This window comes from Papio anubis, chromosome 17 (assembly GCF_008728515.1).
Source record: "Papio anubis isolate 15944 chromosome 17, Panubis1.0, whole genome shotgun sequence".
Taxonomy (NCBI): Eukaryota; Metazoa; Chordata; class Mammalia; order Primates; family Cercopithecidae; genus Papio; species Papio anubis.
The window spans coordinates 29,842,983-29,855,899 of record NC_044992.1 but is presented as its reverse complement, the minus strand read 5'-3'; the positions used below and the strand labels follow the sequence as shown (position 1 = coordinate 29,855,899).

General features: G+C 38.7%; 1 protein-coding gene across 5 annotated transcripts in view; it reads left to right on the top strand.

Annotated features, from left to right (window-relative positions):
- Positions 1–12,917, top strand: part of AATF (apoptosis antagonizing transcription factor) — a 174,791-nt gene that overhangs the window by 64,921 nt on the left and 96,953 nt on the right. For all 5 annotated transcript variants that reach the window (XR_004179278.1, XR_002517868.2, XM_003912875.4 and 2 more), the window contains 2 exons: positions 8,529–8,596; positions 10,477–10,557. Coding sequence is in view for 3 of the 5 variants with exons in the window: in XM_003912875.4 (XP_003912924.2) it covers positions 8,529–8,596; positions 10,477–10,557 (149 nt within the window). In the remaining 2 variants the exon portion in view is untranslated. The remainder of the gene's footprint in view (positions 1–8,528; positions 8,597–10,476; positions 10,558–12,917) is intronic.

The window sequence follows — 12,917 nt, the reverse complement described above, 5'->3', positions numbered from 1 at the left end:
GCCTGTTCCCACAGTGCATATGCAGAAACAGCCTCTGGTGTGAGGGCCCACAGAGCATTTCACGTACAGAATGAAGCCTGATGGGACTGCAACACAGAGGCGGAAGGTGGGTTAGACTGGAGAGGTAGACAAGGGGCCTAGTGGTACAAGGGACCTAGTGGTTAAATGTCCTGACACATTTGCTTTTTGAAAATACTACTCTGAGTACAATGAGGAAACAAAAATGGAGGCGGGATAAGAGTAAATGAGAGGAAATCATTACACTGCCTCAGGTGAGACCATGTCTCTTTTATTCTTGTTTCTCCAGTGTACTCAAAAAATATGTATGAGGGCCGGACATGGTAGTTTACGCCTATAATCCCAACACTTTAGGAGGCCAAGACGAGTGGATCACCTGAGGTCAGGAGTTCAAGACCAGCCTGATCAACATGGAAAAACCCCGTCTCTACTAAAAATACAAAAACTAGCCTGGCGTGGTGGCGCACGCCCTAATTCCACCTACTCGGGAGGTTGAGGTGGGAGAATTGCTTGAAACCGGGAGGTGGAGGTTGTAGTGAGCAGAGATAGCACCACTGCACTCCAGCCTGGGTGACAGAACGAGACTCTGCCTCAAAAAAAAAAAAAAAAATGGGGTGAACGAAGATGATAGTACTGGGTGGAGGCAGTGAAGATGGAGAAAAGTGGACAAATTCGTGAATATAAGACTTGAGATAGATGAGATATTGGATGTAAGGGAAGAGGAATTTCCAGGGATAACTCTTAGGTCATTGACGCCTTGAGAACAGAAGGAAGTTCTTGGGGGGAAACCCTGTGGAATGAGAAGAGAAGAAAGATTGGAACTGAGTCGTGAGGAGTGGCGGCATTTAATGGCTGCCTAGAGGGGCTGACTGAATGTGGAGTAAAGGCAGAGAAATGCCTCACTGATACCAAGAAAAGAGTGTTTCGGTGAGGTGAGAACATCCGTTGTCAGTTGCTGCTTCAAGAAGTCTAATAGGACAAGTAGTGCCAGATGCCCATTAGACATGGAGATCTTGAGACCTTAGCACAGGTTGTTTGAGTAGCATAATGGAAGCAGAAATATTAGGTGGTGGAGCTGTTCGTTCGGGAGTGAATGGGCAACGTGGAGTGGGAACATATAGTTGGGGAGTGGGTCATTTTGTGCCAATTTTGTACTATAGGTATGTATAGTAATTCCTTCCCAACTATTTGAAATTGTAGTATATGCAGTTTATTTTTTGTATGCCTCAAATATGGTGTATAAAAATTGCAAGTGACTTCTTTTGGGGATAACTTTTTTTTTTTGAGTTGGAGTCTCACTCTGTTGCCCAGGCTGGAGTGCAATGGCACAATCTCAGCTCACTGCAACCTCTGTCTCCCGAGTTCAAGCAATTTCTCCTGCCTCAGCCACCCTAGTAGCTGGGATTACAGGCATGTGCCACCATGCCCAGCTAATTTTTACTAGAAACAGGGTTCGCCATCTTGGCCAGGCTGGTCTCGAACTTCTGGCCTCAAGTGGTCTGCCTGCCTCGGCCTCCCAGAGTGCTGGGATTACAGGCGTGAGCCACCACGCCCGGCCCTTTTGGGAATAACTTGAAATACTAGGGAGCTGAGAACCAAAAAAGTGGTAAGGCAGGAGGTAGAGCAAAAATAGATACATTTTCACTAAGAATTCTTGTGGGAGAGAGAGGGAATTTACAGGAAAAGTAAACTCAATCCTTTGAGTCTGATTTTGTATCTCCCAGTGAGGCAGTTTGAGGAACCCTGACTCAGCGAGGCCAAGTAAGTTCGATAGAGGGTTGCCCCAAGCTTTTTCCATCTCAAGCATCTGTGGCTATGAACTGTGGAAGCCTAAAAAGTAGGAATCAATAACTCTGGGTCACAAATTCAGAAAGCCAAGGAATATGTGGTCATAAAGCCAAAATGCTTTTAAAATTACTTGGTTTTTCAACAAGGGTGCCAAGACAGCTCAGTGGGGAATAGTCTTTTTAACAAATGGTATGATTGGATGTCCACATGTAAAAGAATGAAGTCGGACCCCTCCCTTACACTATATATAAAAATTAACTCAAAGTGGATCATAGACCTAAATATAAGAGCTGCGCTATTAATTATAAACCTCTTAGAAGAAAACATAGGAGTAGAGCTTCATGACCTTGGGTTAGGCAATGGTTTCTTAGATACAAATCAAAAATACAAATGACAAAAGAAAAAATTGGACTATATCAAAATCAAAAACTTTTCTGCTTCAAATGATACTATCAAGAAAGCGAGAAGACATTACAGGAGGGAAATGAATAAGGGACTGGTATCTAGAATATATAAAGAACTCTTACAGCTCAATAACAAAAAGACAAATAACCTCATTTTAAAATGGGCAAAGGGTCTGAATAGACATTTCTCCAGTAAAGATATACAAATGGCCAGTAAGCACAGGAAGATGCTTTGCATCATTAGCCATTAGGGAAATGCAAATCAAAGCTGCAATGAGAATGTATCATATCGGCTAGGATGACTGTCAGTCAGTGTTTACATTATTATTACAAGTAAATGTTATTCTCAAGTGTCTTAGTCTGTTCTGCATTGCTATGAAGGAATACCTGAGAATGGGTAATTTTTGAGGAAAAAAGGTTTCTTTGGCTCACTTTTCTGCTCCTGGGAAGATTGGGCTTCTAAAGTGGAAGCCTCAGGCTGCTTCTGTTCATGAAGGAAGGCGGAGGGGAGCTGGCATGTGCACAGATCATGTGGCAAGAGAGGAGGCTAGAGGACTGAGGCATGCCAGGCTCTTTTCAACAGCCAGCTCCTGGGCTCTAATAGAGCGGGAACGCACTCCCCACAACCAAGGGAGGACTTTCATCTATGCATGAGGGATCCACCTCCATGGCCCAGACACTTTCCATTAGGCCCCTCCAACATCGAGAGCAAATTTCAACATGAGGTTTGAAGGGGACAAACATCCCAACTATAGGAGCAAGCGCTATATTATGATTACATTTTTCTTACAAATTTGTTTTTTCCTAGGGCTAATAATGCCTGTTTTTAAAAGATTTGCTTAGTTTTCTGTGTAACTATTGCTATTTTTCCCTGTGTACTCCACATGCCTTGAATATATAAAATAACCTATCCTTTTGCACCTCTCTTCTGCTTTTGCCCCTTTGAGACCTCATCCTAGAGCTCTGTGGACTCTTCTGGCATGTCTGCACACCAGGCCTGCTGGCTGTATTCCTGGGACTTGCCTTTGCTTCTTCCCTGAGTTAGACCTCTCTTTTCTAATATCTTATGTCTTGATTTTTGTATACTCATTTACTGAAGTACATCTTCCTGTGAAAGAGTACATAGAAAGTAAATTGTTGAGTCCTTACATGTTTGAAAAATGCATTTATGTAACTCTCATTATACTTGGTTAATAATTTGGCTGAGGAGGCAGAGGCTGCAATGAGCCGAAACTGCACCCCTGCACTCCAGCCTGGGTGACAGAGCAAGACTGTCTCAGTAATAATAATAATAAGGCGGCTGTATGTGGAATTTGAGTCTGGAAGTCATTTTCCATAGAATTTTGAAGGTACCTTGCTGTCCTCTGCTATCTGCTCTTGCTATTGAATGTGTTTTCCCATTCAGACTTCCATTCTTTAATATGTAGCGTGACTGTATAATTTATTATCAAAACTGGGACATGTAAGGTGCTAGCCTGACAACATATTAGGACAACAGGTGTAAACCAGGACTTTCTTGGTAAACTGGGACATATGGTCACCCTGTTTATATGTAACCTATTTTTTCTTTAACTGCTTAGGATCTTCTCTTGACCTCTGGTGTTCTATATTTCATGATGACGTGTCTTGACAAAGGCCCTTTTTTATTCATTGCACTAGGTCTTTGCAGGTGTATTCCTGTTCTTTCTATGATTTTGGAAAATTTTCAGTATTGCTTCAAACATTTTCTCCCAACCTTTGTTTGTTAGATGTTTGACTTTCTGGATTATCCTCTAAATTTTTGTCTTGTCTTGCAAATAAACAAGGGGATATTATCTTTTTGCTTTTTGGCTTTCTTTTTGTTTTATATCAGAGATTTTCATTCATTTATCTTTAAGTTCTTCTGTTGGATTTTTAAAAATTTTCTGTTTAGTGTTTAATTTTTCATTTTAGTCTTTTTCACAGCATCCTGCTCTTATCAAAGTATACCCTCTCCCACTTCTGGGATATTCATTGTAAGTTTGGAGTTTTTTTTCTCCTTTTTAAGCATTTACTTTGTTCTCTGCATTGCTTCCTCGAGTCTCTTTTCTACTTGTTTGGTCTCTGCATGAGGATTCCCTCAGATGCAGGTGATCCTTAACTGTCTGTTCATATTTAAGAGTAAAGCATTAAAGTTTATTATTTGGAATCTCTGAAACTTGGGCAGAGCTTTTTGGCTTCTTTAAATATAATTATGTTGTGAATTGACTTCTTTGTTAGAGTAGCCTTGGATGTCAGAATTTGTATTTGTTTGCTTTGTTTTGTATATATCTATTTGTGCTGCTATAGCAAAATACCACAGATTGGGTAATTTTAAAAGAATGGAAATTTACTTCTCACAGTTCTGGAGGCTGTAAAGTCCAAGAACAAGAAGCTGGCAGTTTCTGTTGTCTGGTGAAGTCTGCGCTCTGCTTCCAAGATGGTGCCTTGATGCTGAATTCTCCTGAGGGAATTCATGTGGCAGAAGGTGGAAAGGCAAAAGGGACAGACTTCCTCCATCATGCCCTTTTAGAGGGATGCCTAATCCCCTCCACAAGGGCAGAGCCTGTGTGACTCAATCACCTCCCAAAGGCCATTCCTTCCAATACTGTTGCATTGAGGATTAAGTATGTTCAACATATGGATTTTGGGGGACACATGCAGAAGACCATAGCAACTTCGAAATCTAATTTTGGCGGTGGGAGGGCAGACACCATTCAGTTTCTTCCAGAAAAGGCTCCTCTGCTTTCCTAACTAGGAAATTATAGAATAGGCTGTTAGCTTTGTACAAATAAGGTGGGAGAAAGGGAGAGGTTTCAGAGATTAACATAGAGCTTTTCCCTTGTACCTCATTCCAGCCTTCTTTGCCTGGTGTCCTCTATTCTGGAACTTCTGTGGTTCAGTTTTTCCAAAGAATAAAATTTCTTTTTTCTCGCGAGCGGAGGTGGATGGTAGAGGTGGTTAGTCACTTGGCCGTGTGGGATAATGGAGAAGGGCCAAGTGGTTCTGCTCCTTCTCTTTTTCCCACCTTGCGTGGTAACTGCCAGAGAGCTGATCCTCACAGGAATTCTGCAGCCTAATACAATTGGCTTCATCTTCACCTTTATTCACTCTGGGCATTTGGGTGATAACTCCTGCATGTCCTTACTGTCTTGGAAAAATTTATGAAAATATGCACGCATTAGCTCTCCCTTTCTCTTTTTTCTTGTAAGTTAGTATTTATTTTATTCCTCAACTGTCTCTTAAAGGGGTTGAGAAGAGATAAACTAATGTGTTCAATCTGCCATTTTTAACTGTTTCTAGCATGCATTTTTTTCTAGTGAAAGTATTATAAATGTTGATTAGATGCTTAGTAGTACTATTAGTGCTGTTCCTCAGGTATATTGGTATGGGTTAAATAGGTTTCTGTGGCCGACCTGAAAACCTAACTGTATCTATGATTTTCCCCTAGAACTAGAGGTATAATCAAGCCCTTCTGAATTGATTATCTGGAGGAATTTTAACAGACGAGAGCAAAAACATTTTATCTCTCTCTCCATTTTCCAAATCACATAGAAAATTACTACAAATACTGTATCATCATTGTTGAAATAAAAGGCTCTAATAATTGTATCAGAAACTTGAATTTTAGTAGAAAGGTTTATTTGTAAAGTTAAAGCTATACAAATTAAAATCAGAAAATTGAATTCTTCAGCCAATATCCTCAAATCTTTTTTTTTAGCAACTTTTTTGAAAGCAATTTTATAATTAAATTTAAACCCAGTGATAATGGTAGCTGTGGGAAACAGTAATATTTGTTTAACTGTATTTTTTGTTGTTGTTGCTTTCTTTTTCTTACCATGGACACAACAGAATCTTCTGAAATATTGGACTGAATAAACTACACCTAGCTAGATAGACCAATAAAACAATCTTCCAAGTCATGAATGAGTAAAAATAGTCATACAGAGTGCTTGTGTGTGAAAATGCAGCTCAGACTATATATAGTACACAAAGTGCTTGAAAGTAAATGCTGCACCAACTTGGTGTTGGAATTGTGGAGACCACTGCAAGTGTAATAGATCCACTGCAGTTGTGAGCTCCAATTTCCAGCCTTCGGCAAGGGCATATTCTTCCCGAGGATCACCCTGTTGTGCTGGGGCAGCCTTCCATGAGCACTTCCTACCCGGTGACCCTGACTGCCCAGTCTCAAGGGATCTGAGAAAATTAGGAAAACCAGGAAAAGTTGTTGTAATCTTTTGTGTGGCTGGAACAAGGTAAGGGCAATGAAATGCAATTATTCCATTATTTTCCTTCCTTTTTATTTTTCTTTCTCTTTTATTTCTTCTTTATAATTATTATTAACCACTCCCTCTCACTCCCCCTACTCCTTGCTTCTGACAGAATATTGACTAGGAACCAGAAGCCCATTTCTGCTTAGCCTTAAGGGCAGCTGTTTACACAGCAGCAGTGTTACATAGGTTTACTGTGTCGTATGTCTGTGTAACACTGGATTTGGATCTTGTATTTAGCTGCCAGAAGTGACTGTGATGAAGTAGGAGAGATAAACTGATAGATTGGCTGCCAGAAAGATGTTGGGAATCAATCAGATAAACAGGGTAGAGAAATAGCTTGCTGTTTTCTAGTGATAATAAAACCAGCGGCTTCTGGTCCCTGCATTCTTAAACATAATTGCTGTGGTAATAATGTCCAAAATAAGCAAATGAAAAAACATCACGGGAGGTTTTCTAATTGCAATTGAGATATCCTTTTCCCTTTTTCAATAAAGATTCATCTTTTGGAAGTGAATATTTTTATAAATTTATTTTACTTCTTCCAGTGCCTACTTACATAAACATATGAAATTAGAAAGAGACCTGCTTTCAGAGGGATTTATTTCTGTTTCTTCATCCTCCCACAGGCTTCAGCTATTTGATTTGGTGAAATATCTCTATTGCCACCATGCCTCACCTACAAAATAATGGCTAATTTTTATGAAGAAACAAGTTTTAAGGTCAAACTTGGATTATTGACAGATGATTAGCAGAACTAGTTTATCTTAGCGTCTTCACTTACATTTCTCTCAGAAGATTTTTGGAATTTTAATCTCTGTTTCTCTTTCTCTGCATTTGGTACTTGTAGTTCTATTATTGTAATTTAGGGTTTTTCTCCTTTAGTGTTTAACTTTTTTTTTTGTTTTTTTTTTTTGTTTTGTTTTGAGACGGAGTCTTGCTCTGTCGCCCGGGCTGGAGTGCAGTGGCCAGATCTCAGCTCACTGCAAGCTCCGCCTCCCGGGTTCACGCCATTCTCCTGCCTCAGCCTCCCGTGTAGCTGGGACTACAGGCGCCCGTCACCACACCCAGCTAGTTTTTTGTATTTTTTAGTAGAGACGGGGTTTCACCGTGTTAGCCAGGATGGTCTCGATCTCCTGACCTCGTGATCCGCCCATCTCGGCCTCCCAAAGTGCTGGGATTACAGGCTTGAGCCACCGCGCCCGGCCAGTGTTTAACTTTTAAAACCATTGCTTCTCTTCACCCAGGACTTTTAAGATTCAGTGCAGATTCATAAGTCTGTACGAAAGGTACAGACGCAGATTTCAACTGGGTGCAGTGGAGTCAGGGTTAAAATGACAGTAGAAGAGTCATTTAGAATAACTCCCATGGAGTTTATTATATGGGACGAGAGACTAATCTTCTGTGGTGTATTTGCAGTATACAAATGACTTTCTTTAGGTTCCCTCCCTCTTAAAATTTTTTGGCTATGAATGTGTTGGTATCATGTGTGGCTAAATCACTTAATACCAAGCGTGGTAGAGTAGCAGGTATGGGAAACAAGAGGATGATGCGCACACTTTTAATTACGAACAGTAAAGGCTTTTTGCCTGAGGAAGACCTTTCTGACTGTTGGAGGTTATAGTTCAGAAGTTAACCTTGCACCATTATCCTATTGGTGAGGAGCTGATACATTTCCCTTTTTGCCACATGGCCCTTCCCACCTAACCTTTTAAAGATTCTCCATTGATATCGATGGAGTGAACAAAACTAATCATAAAAACGATGAAGGGAATGTTGCACACTCATTGATGTATTTGAAATGAACTGCAGTACAATAAGTCTTCCAAATAGACTTCTGTTCTCAGCTACTGCTAGAGCCACCTTTTTAAAGATATATAACTATGAAAGGGTTAAAGGGAATTCAGTAATGCTCTTGCCACTGTGTTGTCCCTTATTGATTGTAGTTTTAGAGCTGTCACTATGCCATTCAGAATTCCTTCTCTGCCCTTTTAAAACCAGTTGTACTGGAAGATGATAAATAAATTTATTGCTTTCCTTTTCCCCCTAGCTCCTTCGAGAACTCATAGAACGGAAGACCAGCTCCTTGGATCCCAACGATCAGGTGGCCATGGGAAGGTAATCTAGATACAGTTTTCTGTTCATGCAAGCAGCCTATGTAATAGTTTCTCCCCTTGAGTTCCTTTAAGTCTACCTGCAAAGCAATGATTGGTCCTATAATTATTGAAGTTAAGCAAGATAACAAGAGCTAGAAAGAAAACGTGACTAATTGTTTACCCTACATTGCCTAAAGTACAATTTGAAAAGAAATTATAAAACACCAATGTGTTTGTTTTTAGAGTTTGTTTTCCCAAGTCTTTCTGATGCTCTTTGCTCCCTGGTTTGCATTGTGATTGTATCCATATCAATCTGTTGACCAGTGGATACAAAGCAGCCACCCAAATGTGAGCTCTCAGCTGTCAGAACATGGCACTGCACACAACAGGTTCCTTGCTCTCAGTCGAATCTGCTTTGTTAGAGTCTGCCCTAATTTAGACCTCCACCCCTTCAGTAAAAGCTTCAGCACAATTAGAAATGGTACATGGCAGCATTACCCAGATGTCAGGGCAGAATGTAAAGTAGTGAAGGAAGGCTCTTGTGTGTATGCTTCATCCTGTGGTTGGAAAATAAAAAGGGCATTTAGAGTGCTACCTAATGAATAGTGTACATTTAAATAGCCATGAGCCATAATTTGCAAAAGCATGAAAGGAAACAAAAGCTGCAAGTGCCAGAATGGGATTCTAGGCAGAGCAGCCTTTCGAGAAAGCAATGAAAAATTTGTGTTGATGAAATAATTTTATTTGAGTAAAATATTATTTGAATTTTAGGGTAGGATGTTGTTGATGTTTCGTTTATCTCTGGAATGTTATAGAGAGCTGTTCACTATAAATTTAATGTGATAGAGCAAATTGCATTTAAGTGGTGATTATATTGTACATTTATCTGACTTTACAATAAAATAGATTATGGTAATTAAGATTATATTAAGATTACAGTAATTGGATTTCCCTAGATTTTTTTTTTTTTCTGGTGTTGAGTTTTCGTTGTATAAATCAGGTAAGATGACTAGCTGCTGCTGCTGTTTCTCCTTCTTTTTCTTTTTTTCGCTTTAGTTCATATGAGCAATTTATGAAGATTTTCTTAGCCTAGTATCCCTTATTGAAAAATTAATTCCTTCGTATCTAAAATGCCTGCAGAATATGTGAATCTTGTTTGGATTCTGATCCAAACAAGCCAACTGTAAAATTGAGACATTCCAGGAAATGTGAAGACTGACTGAATATTTGGTAATAAAGAATTATTGTTGACTTTTTTTTTAGATGTGGTAATGGTATTGAGATTATATTGAGGGGAGAAGAGTCCTTATATCTCCTCTTGTATAGCAACACGTACTGAAGTATTTATAGATGAAATGAAAATTAACAATTTAAAACAAATAAAATTAAACAATTTAAAACAATTGAAAACTAGTATCAGTATCAGTAGTGGATAATTATTTAAAAATTAGCAAAAATTGGAAAGCACAAGAAAAAGCATTGAAGGATTACCAAAGGGAGAGTTAGATTTTAAAAATTCATGCATTCAAACCAACCAGCAGTTGCAACATTAGTAATAGAACATGCTGCATAGCTAAAACATTAAAAGAAAACCCAAGCAGCTATACTAAATTTGATGGGTTTGCCTGCAGACTGGTAGATTTAGTGCTTGTCACAGCAACTCCAAATACTAAGGAGCATTGTTAACCAAATTTGCTGTAGAATTTCCTGGCTGCCATTTGTTGTTTTACCATTACACAAATCCTGTTCAATTGATTAGTCAGTTTGGCCCCAAACTAGCTTAAGGAACTTGATGTAGGTTGATGATTTCTTTCTGCAGGTTGTTAGAATAATTCCAATTTGTCAATATGTATAACTATTTCTGTTAGTGATGATGCATAATATTGCTTGTGAATTTTCCAGGCAGTGGCTTGCAATCCAGAAGTTACGAAGCAAAATCCACAAAAAAGTAGATAGGAAAGCCAGCAAAGGCAGGAAACTTCGGTGAGTTCCTTTTCGGAAAAAATGTCAACATATATTGTGTATGTATCTCTTCTCTTTCATTCTGGCTGTTATGTCATTTTTCTTTTTCTTCTGATGATTCTGTTTTTAAGGATCAGAAAAATAAACAATGTTTGAAGGTTTTTGCAACTCAGTTTTTCTTATTCTAAAATGGAAATATAGTTTCATTGACTTTTGTGCTACTGTTGTGAATGGATGAGTGAAATAATATATGCATTCCTTTGAAAGAGAAAAAATAAGAAAACAAAAGATAGTTGAAATTGTATTAATTTTAACAATTAATTTCTATAGAAACATATAAAAATGTTATGGCCAGACGCAGTGGCTCATGCCTGTAATCCTAGCACTTTGGGAGGCTGAAGTGGGCGGATCACTTGAGGTCAGGAGATCCAGACCATCCTGGCCAACATGGTGTCTCTACTGAAAATACAAAAATTAGCTGGGTGTGGTGGTGGGCTTCTATAGTCCCAGCTACTCAGGAGGCTGAGACAGGAGAATCACTTGAACCCGGGAGGCGGAGGTTGCAGTGAGCCAAGATCGTGCCATTACACTCCTGCCTGGGCTACAGAGTGAGACCCCATCTAAAAAAATAATAATAAAAATAAAAATGTTATTGTCTTATCGGTCCATTTTCATGAGCCATATGTGCACACAGTATGCTAAAAAGATATAAGTGAAGGACTACAGGGAATGTTAACAAAGTTTTTAAATGAGAGGAGAAATAAAATGTTTATGAGAAAATAGAGAAATTGCTGAGTTTAGGAAAACCCTCCCCTGTGAGTTCTTTACAGAGTTTTATAAGGGCACACATACAAGAAGGAGCAAAGTGGAAACTGACCTCGCTGTACTGTTAAGACTTGGTAACTGCCGTGTGTGTGTGAAACACAGTATCATCACACAAATTCTCAGTGTCAAAGAAACTGCCTGTAATTCAGGTGCACACTGAGAGAAAATCTTAACTTGTTTTAGGACAGTTTCAGGCAGGTAGTCAAACCCACATCCTTATTAGAACCTGCCTATCATTAAATTCCCTTTAGACAAATGTGGGTCTGATTTTTAAAGATCTTCAGAGAAGTAGATTTTTTCAGTTACTTTAATTAACTTGTTTTAGTATTTACCACAACTCATCAGGAAATGCTGATTTTTCTTTAACTTTGCAAAAGTATACAGTATCTTTAACTTTGCAAAAGTATACAGTATCATCAACTTTGCAAAGTATCATCCTTTGATTTAGGGTCGCTTTTTTTAAATCTCAGGTTAAATTGTTAGAATTTGCTTACCTCTTTTTATATCTTGAAATTTCCAAATTTTCATAGTTCTCTAGGTTCATTTTTAGAGGTGAAGAGCATGGACTTAAGACCCAGACTGCCTGAGTTTGAATCCCAGCTTTGACACTGATTAGTAGCTACTTTGGGCAAGACCCTTTAACTCTGTGCTAGTGCTAGTTTCTTCATCTGTAAAATGGATATGATAATATACCAGCCTTGAAGGGTTGCTGTGAGGATTAAATGAATAGTATATGTATGGCTCTTAGAATAGCACCAGGTACATAGTAAGCACTATATAAGTGTTTATTTCCATTACTACTGTCATTATTATTGCTACCAGTATTCCAAGGTTGGGTCAGTCTCTTTTCCTAGTGTTCATTTATTTGTTTACTGACACGTCTCTTCTGTACCTGTCTCCCCCCAGCCCACTTCAAGGATTTAAAGAAGAATGTTACTAATAGTACTTCATAGGTGACTAGGCTGAATGATTATCTTATTCTTTATTTTGGGGATCAAATTTTTCTCCAGTAATGTACTTTTAAAATTGTAATTTTATGAGGACATAAATGTTCTCTAGAAGGAAGAGCTTAGGATTTCAAATCACAAGACTTGTGTTCAAATCCTGGCTCTGTCTGGTGATATGATTTTGGTTTTGTTCTTTATTCTCTGGGCCTCACTTTTCTCATTTACTAAGTGGAGATAATCCTGCTTTGGGGATTTGGTATGGGAATTAAATGAAATCATGTGCAAATAACTGGTACATAGTAGGCATTCAAAAATGTTCGATTTATCAGTTTGAAAGGAAAAAAAACAGGATTTTGTTTTAATAGCAGCTGCTTTTTATATTAATGAATTCAACTAGCTTCATTAAACTGTTAATTACAGGTATGTGTCAGTGCAATTAGATACCTTTGCTTTTGCAGCATTTTGATAGCGGTGGAGATCCCCACATTCTCATCTATCCAGAGGCAGTAAAATCTTATTCTGGCAAGAGCCATTCTTTTTAAACAGGGTTAAACATGAAAATATTAAATAATAAGTGGTTTTACTGTCCTTCACCCTCTAGGAAGATGG